The sequence below is a fragment of the Colius striatus genome, chromosome 25 (assembly GCF_028858725.1).
Source record: "Colius striatus isolate bColStr4 chromosome 25, bColStr4.1.hap1, whole genome shotgun sequence".
Lineage (NCBI taxonomy): Eukaryota > Metazoa > Chordata > Aves > Coliiformes > Coliidae > Colius > Colius striatus.
The window spans coordinates 5,092,507-5,111,246 of NC_084783.1; the positions used below are offsets into that span (position 1 = coordinate 5,092,507).

Here is an 18,740-nt window from a genome sequence, read left to right on the forward strand (position 1 = left end):
TGCATCTCTCTGAAGCAGCAGAGCAAAAGCATTCAAAACACTAAAAAGGCTAAAAAGCCAAAAAACCTCTCCTCTCCCCTAGGGACTTTGACTTCTCTGTTCATCCCTGGGGTGACATTTGACATGATTTGGGTGGAGAGTTGAGGAACAGTTATTTCTGGTTTAGCACATCCCTCTTTTTGCTCATTTTCATCGTCAGGGGTGTCACAGGGGTGCTAACCTGAGTATCCATTGCATGGCTCATGCAGTTCTCTCACTCTGGGCACCTGTGGCCTTGCTGAAACTGTTTGGAAGCTGCTTTTCTCTCAATCCCAGCATTTGCAGCCAAAACAGAACCATCTTGCCTCCACAAGGCTTCCTCACTCGGCTACTTTTCAGGCTGATCTCTCAAGGCCTCCACCTCCCAGCTCTGCATCACAGAAGCAGGTACTGGCAGTTTTAACCCTTTGAGTGCGATTCCCACAGCTTGCCATTAGCACCTGTTAGTGCCTGCAAGTCCATCACTGCATATCTACAATCATAGAATGGTAGTGTAGTATTAGGCCTATGTAAGCCCAGATGGAAACAAAAGCTTCTGTAGTAGAACAGGGAAGATATTCTGGCATGAAGGCTAGAGATAAAGCAGTGGAAAGTAATCTTTATTATTAAAGAGAATAAAGTCCTTAAAAAGAAGATGGCAGGTTACTACAAAAACATTGATGGTTTTAATAATTCATTTCCAAGACAATCAGCCACAAAGTTAACAAAGTTTTCACTTGGTGGAAGTGACCAGGCTCTTTCTGACCCACTGGCGTTCTCGTACACTGCCCTCTAAAGAATGCTACTTGGGAAAAAGATGGAAATCAGTCTGAAAAGTCTAAATCAGTCTTGGAGCTACTTCCAAGAAAGGCAAACAAGAACTTTAAGAATACATAGGTCATATTTGCCAAGAAAATACTTTCAGTGTTGTCAAAGCAGAAGGTGTCAAAGAAATTTGCACTCAAAAAGGAGGTCTCCTTATGGGCAGAATGCAGAAGAAAACTCCCTTTATTTTAGGAAGCACACATGCTTACAGTGCTCACACAGCCTGAAAGTGTTGGTAAGTTGTATGACTGACTGAAAATTGGACAAGTTGTATGTTCACACAGAAGCATGGTCTCGTTGCTTTAGAACCCGCTCGTTTGTCAAACAAGACACAAACTTAGCCGAAGTACCAGTCTCTTACAACATCTGGTCCATGCTGCTCTTCACATTTTCTTTGGTTACACAGAGAAACTTCTTTACTAACTTCAAACGCCAGGTTCTGCACTTGTGTGGAGCTCCTGGAATAAATGAAGCTAAATCAGTTACTCTAAAGGATAACAACTTCTGCTTAACCCCAAAGGCTATGGACATTTGACACCTGGACATTTGTATCATTCTCCTACCATGGAGCCACAAGAAAAACTGTCATATATATTATCTACCCAAAGGCTAAAATTTGGTGAAGGGAAGTCTGCAGCAGGGGGAGATGCTTTATGGTCTATTAATCTTCAAAGTTTTTACCTGTCATCTATTATAGCGAAATGAAGGAAGGGAGGAAAGGAAATAGATCATGCTTCATCTCTTCCTCCTGCTCTCAGTGATACTTTGTATTTGTTGACTCAATACTTAAGGAAAAAACCTTTTCTGTGCACCCTGTCACTTCTAAAGGGTGATACATTTCCATGGTTATTATTTAAGACACACTGCTTCCAGTTTGCCTTTCTGTCTCCTGCAGTTCTCATCTCCTATATACTTGCACTTTCCCAGGGCTATTCTTGGCCATTGAAATTCTCAGTGGAAGTGTCAGGGAATGGCACACAAAACTTGGCCAATTAGAAGAAACAAACAAAATGAAAAGTCCAAACGTCTTTCCTTTGACAGTAGGTAGGGTAGGGATGGAAATACAGATGCCCACTACAGACAGAACTAAACTCGGTGTTGTTCCCTCAGTTAATCCTCTTCCAAGACACATTCTACACACGGTCTGGCAAAACTATGGATTTTCCTCCCAACATTTAGCCAATAAGTCTTTTCACCTGATTCGCTGTAAATACCTTTGAATCTCTTGATCCAGTTTCTGAGAGACTTCTTTAAGGTCTTTCAGTACCCCAAACACTTGTGTGCTTTCTTCTGAGTAGCGTGGCATAATTTCTGCCAGAAGTTCCTGTGTGACAGTTAACTCCTTCTGCAGGCCATCTACAATATCAGATGGTAAAGATCTCATTCAAAAATACAGGCAGTGGCATCAACTCATACAAGATTACTTAACAGCCAAATATCCACAGAAACAAGTGAACTAGGTAATGAAAGCTACTGTTTGTTCAGCTTTCACAATCACCCCAAGAGAAAACTGGGAAAGCTAAGTTATTTTTAGCTATGGAGACTAACAGCAGCAAAACCAGGGGACAGACCTGCTGGAGAGCAGCTCCAGGAGAGAGACCTGGGAGTCCAGGTTGACAGCAAATTAAACGTGAGCAGCAATGTGAGCTCGTGGCCAAGAAAGCCAATGGCATCCTGGGGCATCAGGAACAGTGTGGGCAGCAGGTCAAGGGAGGTTCTGCTGCCCCTCTACTCTGTGCTGGGGAGGCCTCATCTGCAGTCCAGTGCCCAGTTCTGGGCTCCCCAGCTCAAGCGGGAAAGAGAACTGCTGGAGAGAGCCCAGCAAGATGCTGAGGGGACTGGAGCATCTTCCTTCTGAGGAAAGGCTGTGGGATCTGGGGCTGTTCAGTCTGGAGAAGAGGAGACTGAGGGGGGAGCTCATTCATATTGACAAGTATCTAACTGCTGGGTGTCAGGAGGTTGGGGCAACACTTTTTTTTCTGTTGTCTCCAGTGACAGGACAAGGGGTGATGGAAAGAATCTGGAACACAAACAGTTCCACTTGAGGAAAAACTGTTTCAGTGTTTGAGTGAGGGAGCCCTGGCCCAGGCTGCCCAGGGAGGCTGTGGAGGCTCCTTCTTGGGATGTTTCCAAACCCACCTGGACACGTTCCTGTGTGACCTGATCTAGGTGGGAGCTGCTTTGGCAGGGGGGCTGGACTGGATGAGCTCTAAAAGTCCCTTCCAACCCCCACTGTACAGCGATTCTACGAGCAGCCTAATAAAATTGCTAATCAAATTTTCATTTAGAATATGTAAAAGACTTTCACATGACAAATGCAAGAGAAAAGCATATTTTATACATCCAAATTTCCCTGGCCACTTACATACATTGCTTTTTGCATATAATCCCAAAATGGAACTGATCCAGTCCTTTCCTTCAGCATTCACCAACCAAAAATAAGTATTTCTTTCAATCTTCCTTACAAAAAAAACAAGTTCTTCAATAAATCTCCTCCATTTGTTTTAAAGTGTAAGCAAGATCGTTGTAGATGGTTTAAGAATCTCATTACTAGCAGATCAGCAGTTTAAAGATATCTTTTTTGTCCAGACTTCAATACAGAACACAAGTACTCATTTATCAAACAAGCACTCTCTGGCTCAAGATATCCCAGGGCACATTTAAACTCTAGTTGTACAGGAAATGTGAGCACGTCTACCCACGTGACTTTATCTCTCAAACACAGAAACAAAAAGAGATCACAGTATGTTTGTAACTCTATAACTTGCTCACTCATTAGGAACTAGAAAGGAAGAGGAATGCCACAAATAGGTAAAACACACACTTTCTTTAGCAATTTTCTGCATGAAAGCTGCCCCAGTTTAGACAGTTTTTCCTGCTGCAAGATAAAAACCTTGTTCAGGTGTGGTTTAGTGGTTAAACAGAGACAAAAATTACTCACAGCAAAACATGTGACTACTGCTGCAGCCCAGTGTCCATACAAGCTGTAAGAGCACATAAATTCCTGCAGTGGCCAGAGAGCCAGCATACCACAAAAAGCTAGCATATCACAAAATCGCTATTTTTTATAAGAAGTTTGATGAATCCAATTGCCATACCAAGGTATGTTTGTGCATCTCCTTCTATGTGAATATTCCTGATGGGTAATTTATGTCTAGCGGCATCCAGCGAAGTAGCAAAGTTTTTATATTGCTCCTTAAACTGTTCACAAACAGCAACAAGGGGGGAAAGTACATCCATCTGAAAGAGAGGCACAAATAGTTTATAAAAAACTCCAAGTACCGCTCTGAAATGCTCATTTACAGAAGAATTTGAGAAGTTTGTGGTAGGATACTCCTCTAATGCTGCTTACTAGATTTTCCTCTACCACCCCAAAATGTCTATGTCAAAACCAATTTCCTTGTTACTGCTGTTGAGAGCTATTAGCAATAGATCAGGTGAAGTGTACTATACATGACACTACAGTTAAGAGTGTATTCATCAGAACACTGAAGTCTTGTTGAATTTTTGCAATGCATATTTATTAAAAGCAAACCTAAGATCAGTTCTGAACATTTGTTATTCCCAAAGAACTACCTTTTAATGTGATGCAACAGAACTAACAAAACACTGACAAAGAGGGGAAGACTTAGCTTCTAAGATCACCTGTTACCAAGAACTTAATTAGAAACTTGCCTTCTTACAATCAGGCCACAACTATCGCTGATGTATAAAAATAAATCAAAGTACAGATGTCCACCTCTCATCTAAAGGTCAACATCTCAAGCTCTAGCTATAACTGTCATTGCCCAGCAGCAGGGTGTTCACATGGCTTAAGACACTTGCAGAGCTTGTAAAGTACTCTGGTGATCAGTGCACTACTGCTGCCCCTTGCAGCTCTAACTTCTCCTTGCCTATGTACACGACACAACCAAGAAAGTGACAAAAGGTCTGTGTTTAGGTTACTAGGAAACATTTCGTGCTACAAGAAGTCAATCTTTATTTTAAGATGCATAAAACCACGTCCCAGGAGACAAGAGAAGCAGAAGAATCTTCTCTGGATAAAGGACTACTTCCTAAGTGAGCTTGTTTCAATAGAGAAGAGGTCCAGACTGTAATAAAGCCTACCTGTTTGTCTAATGCTTCCTCTAGTCTCTGCTCTCTCTCTTTGAGTAGAATTTCACGCTTCAGCTCCCAGAGCTTCTCCTGCTGTCTCTCCTTTTCTTCACATAACCTTAACAAGTTCTCTTCTGTTTTTTTCTCCAGCTCAGCAAGATTTTTTTCTGCCTATTACACACACACACACAAAATATTAACTCAAGTAACACTAGTCTAAGTTACTCTGAATAAACAAGTGTAAGGACCAGACCAGATCAAAGAGCTGCAGTTAAGGAAGCAAAGACCTCATGCAATAAGCACAGGACATTATAGTTAGTGCCCCCTCCATCATCTTCCCTCAACCTCCCAAATGATTTTTGTAAAGGAAAACCAGACATAAAAAGCACTGAGTGAACAAAGAGCAAAAAGTCATTGCTACAACCATGAACCCAACCAAACGCTCTCCTTCAGTCTTCTCAAGACTTCTGCATACCCCTGCTTTGTGAAGAACAAGACCCAGCTTCATAAACTGGCACTGCATTCACTCTAAGAGAGTTTTCAAAGCAAGGAAAATGGTTTTACAAGCATAAACATAGAAAGTCACAAAAATCTAACTGTTACAGGTCAGAAAGCATAGACAAGGCATTAAACAGTTCCTCAATATCAAGTTCTTCCGTCTGAAACACCAAATACTTGACTGACTCTCACCTTTATTCTTAGGTAAGTTAAAAGCAGTGTCAGAGACTCCAGCTCTTCAATCACAACATCATCATTTCCCTTCTAGAAAGAAAAGAACATACTAGAGCAAATTTGGTATTTCAACAATTATTCTTCTAATGTTCAAACAAATCACTGAAAGTTCCATTTGTGCCCAGAATCATCATCGAGTCATCAACAACAGTCTGCTCCAAAGAAGGCTGGGTTATTAAACAATGCACATTCAATACACCTCTGTGCTTCACCCTTTTCTGTAACATTCTCAGCACATTTTTTCAGTGCTAGGTTGAACAAGATCTGCACTTTGAGTCAGGTTGAATCAATGTTGGTTTTCTGAGTAAAAAGGTCAGAAAATATTGAAAGATCTGATCTAATTAACAAGTAGGACAGAAACACAAGAAGAATACACTTGAGGAGATGCTACAAGTGGAGCAGGTTCTTTACCACAGGGAATGGAAGCAAAACTTCAGTCAGTGTTAAGACATCTGATAAACAAGAACATCACCAGCAACACAACAGACATAGCCTCTGACTTCTTCCAGAGGGCTTCAGCTGATTCCAGGACCCCAAAGTTGTTATGGAGATTAAAGATAAACAGAGAACCTTCATTTCACACATTTCAAAAGACACACATGAAAGCAGTGAGACTCACCTTTTTTGCTCGGCTTTTACGTGTCCCAGTAGCTCCTTTGCAAACAGGTTTTGAATGATGAGTCTCTTCACAAGCACTTTTATCTGTGTTGCAACAGAAAAGTTATTGCCCTCTTCTACCAAAGTATACAGGGTGGAACAACACACCATCAGGTCCTTCACATGCAAAGACAACTTCAAGATTATTATGTGTGCTCTGCTTCTGAGTCTGATGACACGAGATGTGCATCGTGGGAGCATTAAGCTGCAAGTGACAGTTACAGATCCCAGGGAAACAACTGGCCAAAGGGCTGATAATCTGACACTCATCTGTCACAGGAACAAAGAATGGAGAGCACTTTGTTCTTGAAAACTCAATGCTAAACAAAAAGAACCGAGCACCCAGACGATTAAATAAAACAGATGATTAAAATTAAACTCCAAAGGTCTTAATAGCTCTGCTTAAGGACACTTGCAACAACATTCAACTTCCCTTCAGAAGTCCTTTCATGAATCTAGAAGAACAGAAGGTTACTTATCATCAAGTCATGGCACAGACATGAAAAATAATAAACCTGGAACCTGAGTATGAGTGGAAGCTTACCAGTAACAGGTGAAAGATCAAGCTCTGGTCGACTACTTTTATCTTCATCTAATAAAGTGGATTGCAAGTCACCTTTCTCAAAACTGCTTTGGTTTAATGAGCCAGGGACACGACCTGAAGAAAGAAGCTGTTGTCAGACTAAAAGAATTAGAGTAGATTCTGCACAAAGTCACAATTCTGTGTGCTTTCACTAATATTTGGGCACCTTACACAAGCTTCTACATATTTTGTCTCTCTCTCTCTCATTTGCTTCCTCCCTGACTTATCTCAAGATAAGGTGGCTCAGAATGTTATCCTCTGAAACATTTCACAGCTCAACAACAGAGAATAATGTTATTAACTCAGGATTTTCAAGTCACCTGGAGAAAAGTTTTGTTAGAAAATTCTTTTGTGACTCTTGCAAAAGAAACAAAAATGGACTGTCCTGCAGCCAGAGATTCTCAGTCATTTACTCTTGGTTTACTGAAAAGATTAAATAGAAAAGCTGGGTAACTGTGAGGGCACAGTGAAAGCAGAGTTCAAAGTCTTGTGCAGGAGGCAAGAAATAAGGTTAGACAACCCAAAGACTTCATCACAAAACAGTCTCCTATCAGAACATTAACTTTCTATCAGAAGATTCAAAGGAGACTTCAATGCACTTGAGTTTACACCTCTTAATCCCACATCATTTATTAATTCCCTCTGTATCCAGATGCGAGTAAAACAAAAGATCATCTTGTAGCAGCATTTTAGAGTTCTTCAGGGTACCATCAAGTTCTTAAGGGCTGGAAATAAATACACAAAAGAAGAGCTCTTAAATTCTGGTAATACCTACCAGCCGAAGCGCCACGTTTCCGAGGCACTGATCTGGGTTTAGTGGCAGCGGATGTTTTAGCAGTGGATGTCGAAAAAGAATGTACTGAATTACCCTGACAATCAAGAAATGAGTAAGACTGAATATCATTGTCACCGGCAATCTATATTCACTCCGACTTGAACGCTGACAATAAACAACTACAGGCCCAGCTCGTCTTGTTGCTTCGCAAGTCACCTCGAGCTGCCATCCCAGACTGCATCCAGCGCTACACCACGACTCGCTCCGAACCGCGGCGGGTGCTGGTATCGCTTCGGTCTCGCTGCCACACGCCCCAGCCGCCCCTCGCACCATTTCTGACCCCGCGGAGCGCCCCCGAGAGTCGTCCAACTACCTTCTCGCCGTCCTTCTGAAAGCACTGCAGATAGCGCGACTTCACGACCCGTCCTCCTGAGGAAGAAGCGGCGAGAGCTCAGCCGGGCCCGCCGCCCCGCCTCGCCCCTCAGGCGGACCGCGCTCGCCATTCCGCCCAGGTACCTTTCGGCTCCGTCTCGGACACTCGTCCGCTCGCCCCCCTGGCGCTGCGGTTGGGGGCCTGCCCGGACATCCTGCAAACACAAAGCAGTAGACGACAGCGGGCGCAGACGGGGAGCGAGGAGCCGGCCGGCGGGCCGCTACCCCGCTCTCACGCCGCCGCCTCGGCCGCCATCGCGTTCGAACCGCCGCGCGCGCAGCGCCGGCCCCCGCGCGCCCCCTGGCGGCGCGGAGCAGGGACACGAGCCCGGCCGGGCCGCAGGGTCACGGCCCGGGCACGGAGCCCTCCCGCCCCGGCACAGCCCCGCCACGCTCCCCTCGGCGCCAGGGCAAAGCGCGAAGCGACGGGCTGACAACGCCTAAACGTGACTGACCTCGCCGGTTTCGCCTCAGGTCTTGGGCGGGAGGTGGCCATGCTCTGCAGACTCAGCTGACGAACGGCAAGAACGCTACGGGAGGGAATTTCTGCGCCGCCCCACTGAGCTACGGAATCGCTGGAAAAGCGGCAGCGACACCACCGCCTCTGCAGCGGGAGCCCTCACGGTGCCAGGAGGCGACGCTCCCGGCCAGGAACGGCACCGGTGTAGTTTGGTTTTGACAGGAACCTGGCCACTCCCTCTTCCCGCCGCAGGGCCCAGCCCCCGGCTCCCGACATCACCCTTTCCCGAGCCGCGCAGGGAGCCACAGGCGGGGGCGCAGGTCGGGCCGGGCCGGGGCGAGCCCGGCGCCTCCTCCCGCAGCTCCAGGCGGTGCTTTGCGCCTCCCGGCCTGGCGCGGGGCTGCGCGCATGCGCAGTGCGCTCGAGGCGCTGAATGGGCGCCGCCCTGCCTCCCTGTACCCGGAAGTGGCGAGCGGGGCCTGTGGCGGGCGGCGGCGTTAGTCGCTACCGTTTGACACGGCGGCTGAGGTAAAACAGAGGCGGAGCGCGCCCCTGGGCATCCAGGTTCCTTCTTCCCTTCATTCCCTTCTTTCTCTTTCGTCTCTGTAGCCGGCGTGGTGCCGGTGGCGCTCCTGACGGACGGGGTGCCATCACAGCGGTGCTGTCCCCCGAGGCCCGTGTGGTGGGGCGCTGTGAGGCAGGTGCGGGAGTTCTCGGGGCGGGGGGGAGGCGGGAGACGGGCGGGAAGAAATCGTGGAGCTCCAGCAATTCCCTCAGGGGTCTGGAGCCCGGGAGCAGTTCTGGGAGTCCCCCCTTGAGGCGGTGGGTGCTGGAGCGGAGCGGTGCCCGGGAGCAGCAGACTGAAGTTGTGTGGGCTGGTAACCGACGCGATGGCAGATGTGTTGCTGCTCTCTTGTTTTGCGTCTGATGTACCCGAAGAGCCGGCCGTGCCTTAGGGAAGGGACGTGCCTCGCTGCCCGGCTGCGTCTTCGGTCTCTCGGGAGACGTGCAAGGGAAAATCTGCCCATTGATCAGGGCAAGACGCTAATTTCTGTCTCCTGTTTCCTGATCTCTCGACTATGCAGCGTTCTGCTTTTTCGCATGATGTCTTTAACTCTTGGTACGAACAGCCTGTAAGCTTTCATACAAATATCCCAGTGTCTTCCAGAAAGAACCCGTTAAAACTTTCTGGATTCTTTTGTTTCTTTGTTTTATTTTTGGGCAACTCTTGGTGTCAGTGCTGCTGCTGTGTTGAGGTTGTGCTTTATTATGGTGACTGTCATTGCCTGTCATGTTGTATGCCTCTAGATGTTTGTATCTTGCTAGTGATATGGTTTTTAGGTAAGTTTGAGTTAGCAATCTTTGCAAAGTAAAACTTCTGTAATCTGGGAATATGTCGTTGTTGCATGTTTATAGACTAAAAGCAGCAGAACATTATCCTGATTCATTACGGTTGTTACCGTGTGGTTGATACAAGTATGTGTGATCCCTAATGCAAGATGACTTCCCAGTATCATTTTGTTTGTTTTCTGTTACTCCATGAGTATTTTGGCAAAATTTTTACCGAGTTTTATTTGCAAGTTCTCTTTCTGAAAAGTCAGAAGTGCTTTGGATGCAGATAAGTTCAGTATTCCTTGATTTCACCTTCTGGAAATGTGTGGCAGTGTAGCAAAGGGCTGGAGATGATCTCAGACCTCCTGCAAATGCAATTATCCTTTCCAAGATGTCATCAGCATCCTCCCACGTTACTCCTAGAGGTGGACTGGTATCAGTTTATCTACCTCCCTGTTTGCAAATAAGAGTTTGTCATGGGTAATTAGATGCTCTCTGATTTCAAGTTTCTTAGCTGGAATACATGGCTGAAGTACTTGCCCTGAAGTAACAGAGTGAGGTAACCCTGTGTTCTGTTTTAGTACATTAGAGTCACACCCATCCCATTTTAGTAAGTCTTTAGTGTTTTTAACTCAGAGTCTTGTCAGGAACAAATCCATTTATTGTAGGGAAAGCAACATGGGGAACTTCAGTTCATAGCAGCTTCAAGATTCATTGTGTGTCTTTTAGAAAAAGAGTTGTTCTTGATCTCTTCTTGTCTTTGAACTCACAGTGAGATTCTCTATCTACTCTACATAAAGTCCAGTAACATTGTCTGTGCTTTTCAGGAGGATGTATCTAAGGCCATTTCCTTAATCATTAGTGTTTACTTACTACCATGGAACTCAGGAGTTGCTGCAGTAACTGGAACTAGTTTTATACAGCTGTACAGTTTGGGTTATGCAAGGTTTGGCTTGAATGTTTTTCTCAATGAAAAGCTTTTTCAGTAGTTGAATGTTGTAGTTTCTGCAGTGACTGGGCACCTGTCTGTGCCAATGGATAATCTAGTCAGAGTGGGAAGACTCATCTGTTTCTGGTTTTCTGTGGAACCTAAAACACTTACAGAACTGAATAATTTAGGAAGACTAAATGCAGCTGATGATAAATCTAAATGAGGTTTACCTAGAAAGTAATGCTTAGTGCAGTCTGGGTTTTCTGACAAATGATGATTCAAACATTAGACCTCTTGAATAATCCTGTATACGATTGTTTGACTCATATGCACGTAGCTGAGTATCACTTAGTCTAACATGGTCTTTCCTTAGCTAGATGGTCCAATACCATGATTCACATATCTCAGGCATTTAAAAAGGAAAAAGTCCTAAAAGATGCAACAGTATGAGCTTTCTCAACAGTCACAGAAAGAGTGAAAAATTAGGATTCCACAAAAAGTTTGTGGTTTGCTACTCTTTTTTTTGTTACATTTGGATTTTTGTACTTTGTTCTGTTTTGAAGACTGTTTATTAATCAAATTTCTAAGAAGTGAGACCTGCTTATTTTAATATTGAGAAGTGTGAGATGCTGCTAAGTGTTTTTCTCAGTGGATGGCTGTTTTAGTGGGTAACCTGCCTTCTGAACAGTGTAGGAGTGCCTTTATTTCAGAAAAGGAAAATTCAGAGATTTTTGTCTCTAGTATATCATGTTTTCTTGATGTATCACATGACTTCAGTGTGACTTGCCAAGTTGCTTTTATCTAGGCTTTATTGTGGTGCTTGTATCCGATTACCAAGCGAAACTCAATGCAGAGCCTAGAAAAAGATGCATTTCCTTTAATGACCAACAATGTTTAACAATAAAAGTGGGTTTAAAGGTATTTTTGTTGTGTGTACATTCTGCTGATGAACCTCTTTTGTATGAATCGGAAGGAAAAAAAGTAGTTAAACCTCAAGTTTCTTAAGAAAATTTCTTATCAGAGGAAATGCAGTTTTGGACCAGAGAAATTTTTTACTTCCTTTGTTGACAGCTGTAATGCCATTAAGGATAAAATAAAGAAAACTGCAAAAGGTGGTAGAATAGCCTCCAGGGTTCTTTTGGCTTATGTTATTTCCCTCTAACACTCTTGGTTGTTTTGCCTTCTTTCCCCGTTTTCTCAACAAGGCCACATTTCAGTTTCCTCTGAATCATACTGAAGTGTGTGTCTGTAACTCTGACACAACACGTTTTTTGTAAGGTAGTAAAGTTTCACAGGCCTTTAGTGTCACTGTAAGCCTGATAAGGTGTCTTTGTCTTGAGGTTAAACTGCATTTGAATCATTAAGAGGAAGCAGACCTCTGCATCTTTAGGTGCTTTGAGGGCATAGATTGAGATCAGGGTGTCAAGGGTTACAGGAGAGCAGAGAGAAGGTAACTGAGAAGGAAATGTTGTAAGGAAGGTAATTTATTTGACTTTTTCCTGTATTATGTTGCATTACTTGCGTTGCAGTGCAGTTTCTCCTTTGTTAGGCATCTGTGGCAGTAACTTCTTTGGCAGGATTGATTACCAAGAGTAATAAGAAATGTATTGTAAATTTGCATGCTTCATTCAGAGCTACTGCTTTTGGAGTAGAAAAGGCCAAGAGCTTCTACTTGAAGAAAACTAAGGATCTAAACTTGTTTAGCTCAATAAAATTTTGATGAGCAAGAAAAATAATGATGTGTTAGTAGAATGCCAGGCAATTTTCAGGTTATATACGAATGTACAAGTGTCTGGAATACTGGGAAAAGAAAGAGTTAAAATTCATTATGCTCAACTAACAGCAACTGTACATCCTTATGATGTAAGGCAAGGGTTGAGGCATTTGCCTTTCTTGTAATGCACAGTTAATTGTGGAAACTTTAGGGTGCCTCCAGTAGCCATTTGGCAGGAAATTCCTTGCTTTGGAAATCAAGGACAGATAACAGCTGATTAGTTTTGAAATTGCAAAATGCTTTCCATTTAAGCAGACTGAGGTGTCTCTTTTCTGGGTAGTCATTGATTTTTCTGATATTTAATAATATTAGAGATCAAATACTCGTGTTTTTACTTTTACGTTGAAAATTACTTCATGAGCAATGTGAGAAGCTTGAATCTTACATCTTGAGGAACACAGCACTGTAAATACATGTGAAAATGTGAAGAACTGGAATATTGTAAAGTTCATCCTCAACCATTTTGCTGTAATGGTAGCTTTCCTTTTTTAGCTTCACTATGATTCATTGACTAAATATGTGACTTCAAATTATGGCCTTATTTAAACTAAACAGATATCCTGAGCTGATTGGGGCAAAGTCCTCTTCTAGTACATTACTGCATTATTAAGTGGACAACGTTGGCTTTAATGTAATAAGAAAGTAATTGGTTTAATGGAGACTTGAACACACTTAGAAAATACCATCCAAATTACCATGTAGAATTGAAATATTTGGCTTTCTATTTCTATTAACAGCAGCAAAAAGTAAAATTCCAGATTCATGATAAATTATGTAACCTACTGCATTTCTTCTGCAGAGTACTGAAGTAGTTACGTGAAGTGTTGCCCGGCTCGGTGATTTAAGTGGCAAGTGTAATCCTTCCTCCAGTGATGGACTAAAGAGTTCATCCCCACAATCATTTAGATTATTTTTTGTAGGACCAGTAGATTTTTGTTTTTTCCAAGCAAATGCAAATACGAATTGATAGGTAACATAAAAATAAATGTGGCATTAGGCCATTGCCTTGCCAGCTCATTTTGTTAGTGCTGTTTGCAAAGGATAGAGTAGGGAAAAGTAACAAAATCCTGAAAAGAGGTTTTTAGGTTGGTTGGTTTTGCTTCCATTTTTCTTGACTTGTTGGAATTATCCTTCTGGGATAGTTGGGTAAAGGTGGCCTGTAACTGTTACCTTATACCTGGCACTATTTCAGATTTACTTGTCTTCAGTCTCACTTGAAATAAGTCATGTTAAATTGTGTATGTTATACTGGCACAAAGAAACCACTGTCTCAAGGGTGCAAATCATATATCACTCTATCCTTTGACTCACTAATGCTGTGCAGCTGCTGCTCCACTCCTGCCCACAGAACTGATAATCTAATGTTTTGGATAAAAGGTTACCATCAAAGGCTTTGCATGTCTCAACTTTTTCTGACTTTTTTTTGTTTGTTTTCCCTGGCTTACCTAACTCTGCTTGCATCTGTGAAACAGTACTATGGTGAGAAATAATGCTTTGCTGTGTTTTGTGGATGCTGATGAATGTCCTTAGTAAATTTTATGTGCTGTTAAGGGCTTGTGACAAGTAAAATATTTGAAGGGAAACAGGAAGGAGTCTGAATGTGAAGTCTAAAATTAGTTGATGTGCAGCAAATGCCAGCTTCTGCCTCCCACTTATGAAATTCTTTACTATACACATCTTTGGGTTTTCCCATGCGTTGGAAAGGAGCTTCTTATAAAAAAGGTACTGAAAAAATTGAGATAGCTTTGCAGAATTTCCATCTACAGAAAGAATTCAACAGTGGTGGTTGTGCTGCTGTGTTCCTGAGGTTGCTGTTTCACCTGCTGACCAGTATGGTTTCATTATTCCCTTCTACTCCAGTATTTCTCCTTTTGCTTCCAGCCTTCTCTGCACCTGAATTCAGGCTTGTGCTTCCTTGATGAGCCAAATGGCATCAAATAGATATTTCAATTGCTTAAAAAAATGCTAAGTAATTAGAGATAATACAATTAGAAGGAATCCTTCTAATCATCTGTTCAGACCACTCAACGTAAACAAGAGAGTGTTACGGTACCTAATTAACTGTTCTAATGAAGATGTTCATCTGTAATTGGGGACTGGCTAATTTTCTAAACAGGACCTTAGCAATGACGTCTCATCTTCAGTGCCATTTAACTTTTCGCAGTGTAGGGTAGCTTTCTGGTGATGTTTATGTTTTACACTAGCTTGAATGTTTTTAGCTTTGAATTCCAGCAGTGGCTTGTTCCTCCAGACTGCTGATGGTTGCTAAACTCTAGTCCTCCGTGCAAGGACTTAAACTGATAGCAGTCTCCTCTGTGTGTTTCTAATAGACAAAGCTTCTAGAGTATTTTGCTGTTGGGGAGTATTTTCTATCAGATTTTGTAGTTATTGTTGCCATTCTTACTCAGCTACTTCAGTGAGTTTTGGATATATTCTAGATTGGTCACATACCTTTTGAGTACAAGGATAATGTGGCCACCTAACCTAATACTCATGTGATGTTTTTCTGGGAATAAGGTTCACTGTCATGCTTGTAGTGTTGTATTAGAATGCCATTTTAAAATAATTACTTGCTGTGGTTTTCGAACCTATTTGAGACAGCTGCCATCCCTGTGGTATGGGCTGTTTCTTGGATAAATTCCGTGTTACAGATCTATGAACTGAGCTGAAATTTGTTCAGCATTTGTTTTCTTGCTCCTCTACTAACAAGCTATAGAGTTTATCTGGCTTTTTATTGCTTGCTGCCTTGTTAATCTCTCTGTGATATATTTTTTTATTAGTGACTATTTTATTTCCTTGAGAACCATCATGAAAATGTTTACTTGGTCAGGAATCCAGCCTCACTAGGATTTAATCCTCAGTTGCTTGACGATACAGTCCTTATTACCAGAATTCATTAGGTAACCCACTTAGGATCTGGTCAATGTGTGCTCTTTTGCTTTTATGTTCTAATTTGTCACTTGGAATATTGTTTAGTATGAAGTCAGAGATCTGTCTCTTAGAGCAGTATTATGATCATATTTTATGTCCTTTATAGTAAAATAACAAGTAGTTGGAGACCAGCAGGTTTCCCTCAAAGCTCTGTGATGACTAGGTATTCTCAGACAGAAGAATTTAAGTATCATGTTATTTTTTTCTGGGACTCATGTAGTGCATTTTCAGGTAAATAAACTGGCTAACAAAAGCAGAATTGGTTGAAAGGAATCAACATTAATTGAGTGATACTTTTCCTTAAGTGACTTAGAGAATGTAGAGTTTTTTTTCTTCTTAAAGCCTCATAATGAGTATTGAAAGCCTCATAATCAGTATTAAATAATTCAAAGTAGCCTATCTGTTTGAAGTCATTGTTTGCAAGAGCAGTCTCAAATCTTGATGCTGTTGAAAGCAAGGAAATACTGTCTGGATTTGCTATGTGATTAAAAAAAAGGGCAGTGTTATGCCAACTGACTGTTTACTACTGATGTGACTCTATGCTGAAATCATGTTTCAGCAAGTTACTTCTACTGTAATCTTCCATATCGTTGCTATAGAGTGATGGGTGCCTGCTTCAGCTTCCATCAAGTTGTATGATGACTGCATAATCTAGAAGTCTATATGTAGCATAAATACATTAAGGTTGATGTCTGCATGTTACTTTGTCAGAAATCTGCCCTCTTAAGGTTCAGGGGTCTTTCTCTTTCTTGTTTTTCAGTTATACTCACCTGAGCAGACATTATACCAGCTACTGCCATTGCTGCTTACTGTAACTGGCCTGGGTTTTTTACTGATAGAGAAGAGGCCATCTGTGTTCTCTGGAAAGTGTAATACAGGAGTCTTGAGCAATGTACCAGAGACACCTTGGCAGCTGACACAAGGTGAGGTTAAGAAGTGTATACGAGTAAAGTCAGAGGTCAATACCTAGGTTCAGCTCTTCTATACAGGCAAAAAGTTGGTGCCATATTTTATAGGGTGCTCTTTTGGCAAAAATGCTCGCTGAGGGGACTTCCTCTATCATACAAGACAGTGTTTCTGAAACTAGTTGCTGAGGGGGAAAAAAGGAAGTCTGCACAAGGCTGTCTTCCTTGAACCGGCTCACAGACTTGAGAAGAAAATGGTCACTGGTTTGGGTTTGTTTTTTTTCCCTCTGTGCTTCAGATTCATTCTTCCCCATGAGCAGCAGTCTACTGTAGATTCTGCTGTACATTAAGGTGTTTGAGCTTCTAAAGATTAGGAATGCTTACACTTGCATAATTACTTCAAGATACTTCAGACTTGCTGGCTACTGGTCACTGATAGTTAAAGGAAATGGACGAAGGACATTGAGCGCACTGTTCCACCCTTTGTATGACAGTTATTGCAATAAGCTCTCCTTGGTGAATGAAGAAGGAAATTTAACAAGGGAAAAAAAACCCAATCATTGTCAGAGGGATCATACAGCTTGACCAGAGAAGTGCTGTGGTTTGACTTGCTGTCTGTGGCTTGCTCAGCCTTCCTCTTGATGAGTAGCCGGTAAAAATGGTCCAGCTTGCATAGTAGTATTGTCTGTAATCTAACTATTCAGAGTTCCCTTAAAGCACAGCTTTCTACTCTGAGGCTGTTCATGAGGCAGAACTATGTCATATGTTTCTGTGAAGTGATTCATTACTTGCAGTGGAAGTGGCAGCTAAATACTTCCAACTCTACTGATTTTAATTTTAAATGATTGCTCTCTGTGGCCTTATGCAAGTTCCTGTGCAGTTGTTCAGTAGCAAAAAGCAACTTCATTGGCATTTCTCTGCATCTTTTTTTAATATCTGGCATGTAGGTGTATAATTAGAGCATTTTGTTCTTGAAAAAAAAAATGCAACTGATATTCTGGGTATGCAACTTTACAAACTGTTAAAACAAAGGAGGTACTTCATTTTCCTTTGACTATCCATTGATAAGCTAATAAACTGGTGAGCTAAAGCAATATAAGCAAACCTAGTCCTGGTGATGTGAGTGCACCAAATTGCAGCTGAGACAAAAATCACCCATAAAGGCATAGAATGTTACTAAGTCTGGAGGCTTTTAACTTGGTGGTGAAGAGGAAGTTGACTTCCGTGAGGTTGATGTTAGGTTGAAGTTAGATTGCTGGCCTACATCAAGGATGAAAGGAGGAAAAAGCAATGAGAAAGGGTTACTATTGGAGACTCATGAATGAGGCTCCTGAAACCCAGTGAGGAAAAAGTAGATGTGAAAGGCGTAATGGCTTGTGAATTGAGTGGTTTGGTATCTTGTTAACTGAACTGAAAAGCAGCTGCAGTAAGACTGCATTTACGTTGTTGCCTAAAATTGAAGCTAAAAAACATGTTTGAAGCTTCCTACAGCAAGGATGTGGCTTACACAAGTGAGATTATCAGTCTCTTGTCTGGGTAAATTATGCAAGTTCGAAAAATCACTACAGTGTATAGGGTTAGGAGGAGCTGACAGCAGTATTTGCACTGGTCATCTGTAGACGCTGTTTCCTTGAAGCTGTGTGGGGGCAAATACTGTTCCTGACTTGTACCTTTCATGAAAAGTGGTCAGCTGGGGGAAACTAGGTGATGACTAGATGATCTCTAAAGGTGCCTTCCAACCCCTACCATTCTATGAAACAAACCAAAGTGTGGATCTCAGTGTCAGAACTGTCTTCCTACTTGCATCTATGGACTGCTCCTTCTGTCATAGTTATGGCTTCTCTAAGCTGTCACAGCTGATTTAAGAACTGATCAAATTCTGTTTCTACCTCAAGCTGCTTTTGTAGCTTTGTAGGAGGATTTACGTGGGAGGATGAATAAATGTTTGTGTAGCCAAGTGGTGAATTCAGCCAGGGAAATGATCTGGGTGTAAACTAACCTGGGGAAACAAGGAACTTTCATTTGGACATTTTTCCCAGTTCAGTTTGCTTTGTGGCTGTATGAATGTATGAATGCTTGTGCTACTTTAACAGGGAAGAAAGGATGGCATGGAAATAGAAGGAAAGTGAGAAGAGGATAGATCCTGGGGCAGCTGTCCACTCCTTGGGATATGCTAAGCAGACTGAAATAATATCACTTGTGCATGAATAGTGCGTGTGTTCTTTAATAATTTAACTATTTAATAACTTTATTCTCCCCCCCCCCCCAAAATAATACCTTGTCATAAACC

General features: G+C 42.3%; 1 protein-coding gene across 3 annotated transcripts; it reads right to left on the reverse strand.

Moving 5' to 3' along the window:
- Window positions 1-617: 617 nt before the first annotated feature.
- LOC133627780 (HAUS augmin-like complex subunit 8) lies at window positions 618-8,982 on the reverse strand. 3 transcript variants are annotated; one of them, XM_062014880.1, is made up of 11 exons: window positions 8,573-8,982; window positions 8,202-8,272; window positions 8,059-8,114; window positions 7,686-7,755; window positions 6,872-6,985; window positions 6,290-6,372; window positions 5,629-5,700; window positions 4,951-5,109; window positions 3,942-4,083; window positions 2,058-2,199; window positions 618-1,301 (listed from the first exon to the last, which is right to left on the reverse strand). In XM_062014880.1, the coding sequence occupies exons 1-11, from the start codon at window positions 8,611-8,613 to the stop codon at window positions 1,181-1,183; spliced, it is 1,071 nt and encodes a 356-aa protein (XP_061870864.1). In that variant the 5' UTR covers window positions 8,614-8,982; the 3' UTR covers window positions 618-1,180. The 3 variants fall into 3 exon arrangements, with proteins under 3 accessions (XP_061870864.1, XP_061870863.1, XP_061870865.1); XM_062014879.1 differs by having other exon boundaries at window positions 7,686-7,779; XM_062014881.1 differs by lacking the exon at window positions 7,686-7,755 and having other exon boundaries at window positions 8,059-8,272; window positions 8,573-8,590.
- Window positions 8,983-18,740: the final 9,758 nt, after the last annotated feature.

Coding starts and splice junctions, on each gene's coding strand:
- LOC133627780 (XM_062014879.1), bottom strand. CDS start 8,613: ATGGCCACCTCCCGCCCAAGACCTGAGGCGAAACCGGCGAG. Junction 7,780..8,058: donor TTCAGAAGGACGGCGAGAAG/GTAGTTGGACGA, acceptor CTTGATTGTCAG/GGTAATTCAGTACATTCTTT. Junction 6,373..6,871: donor TGATCTTTCACCTGTTACTG/GTAAGCTTCCAC, acceptor GTTGCAACACAG/ATAAAAGTGCTTGTGAAGAG.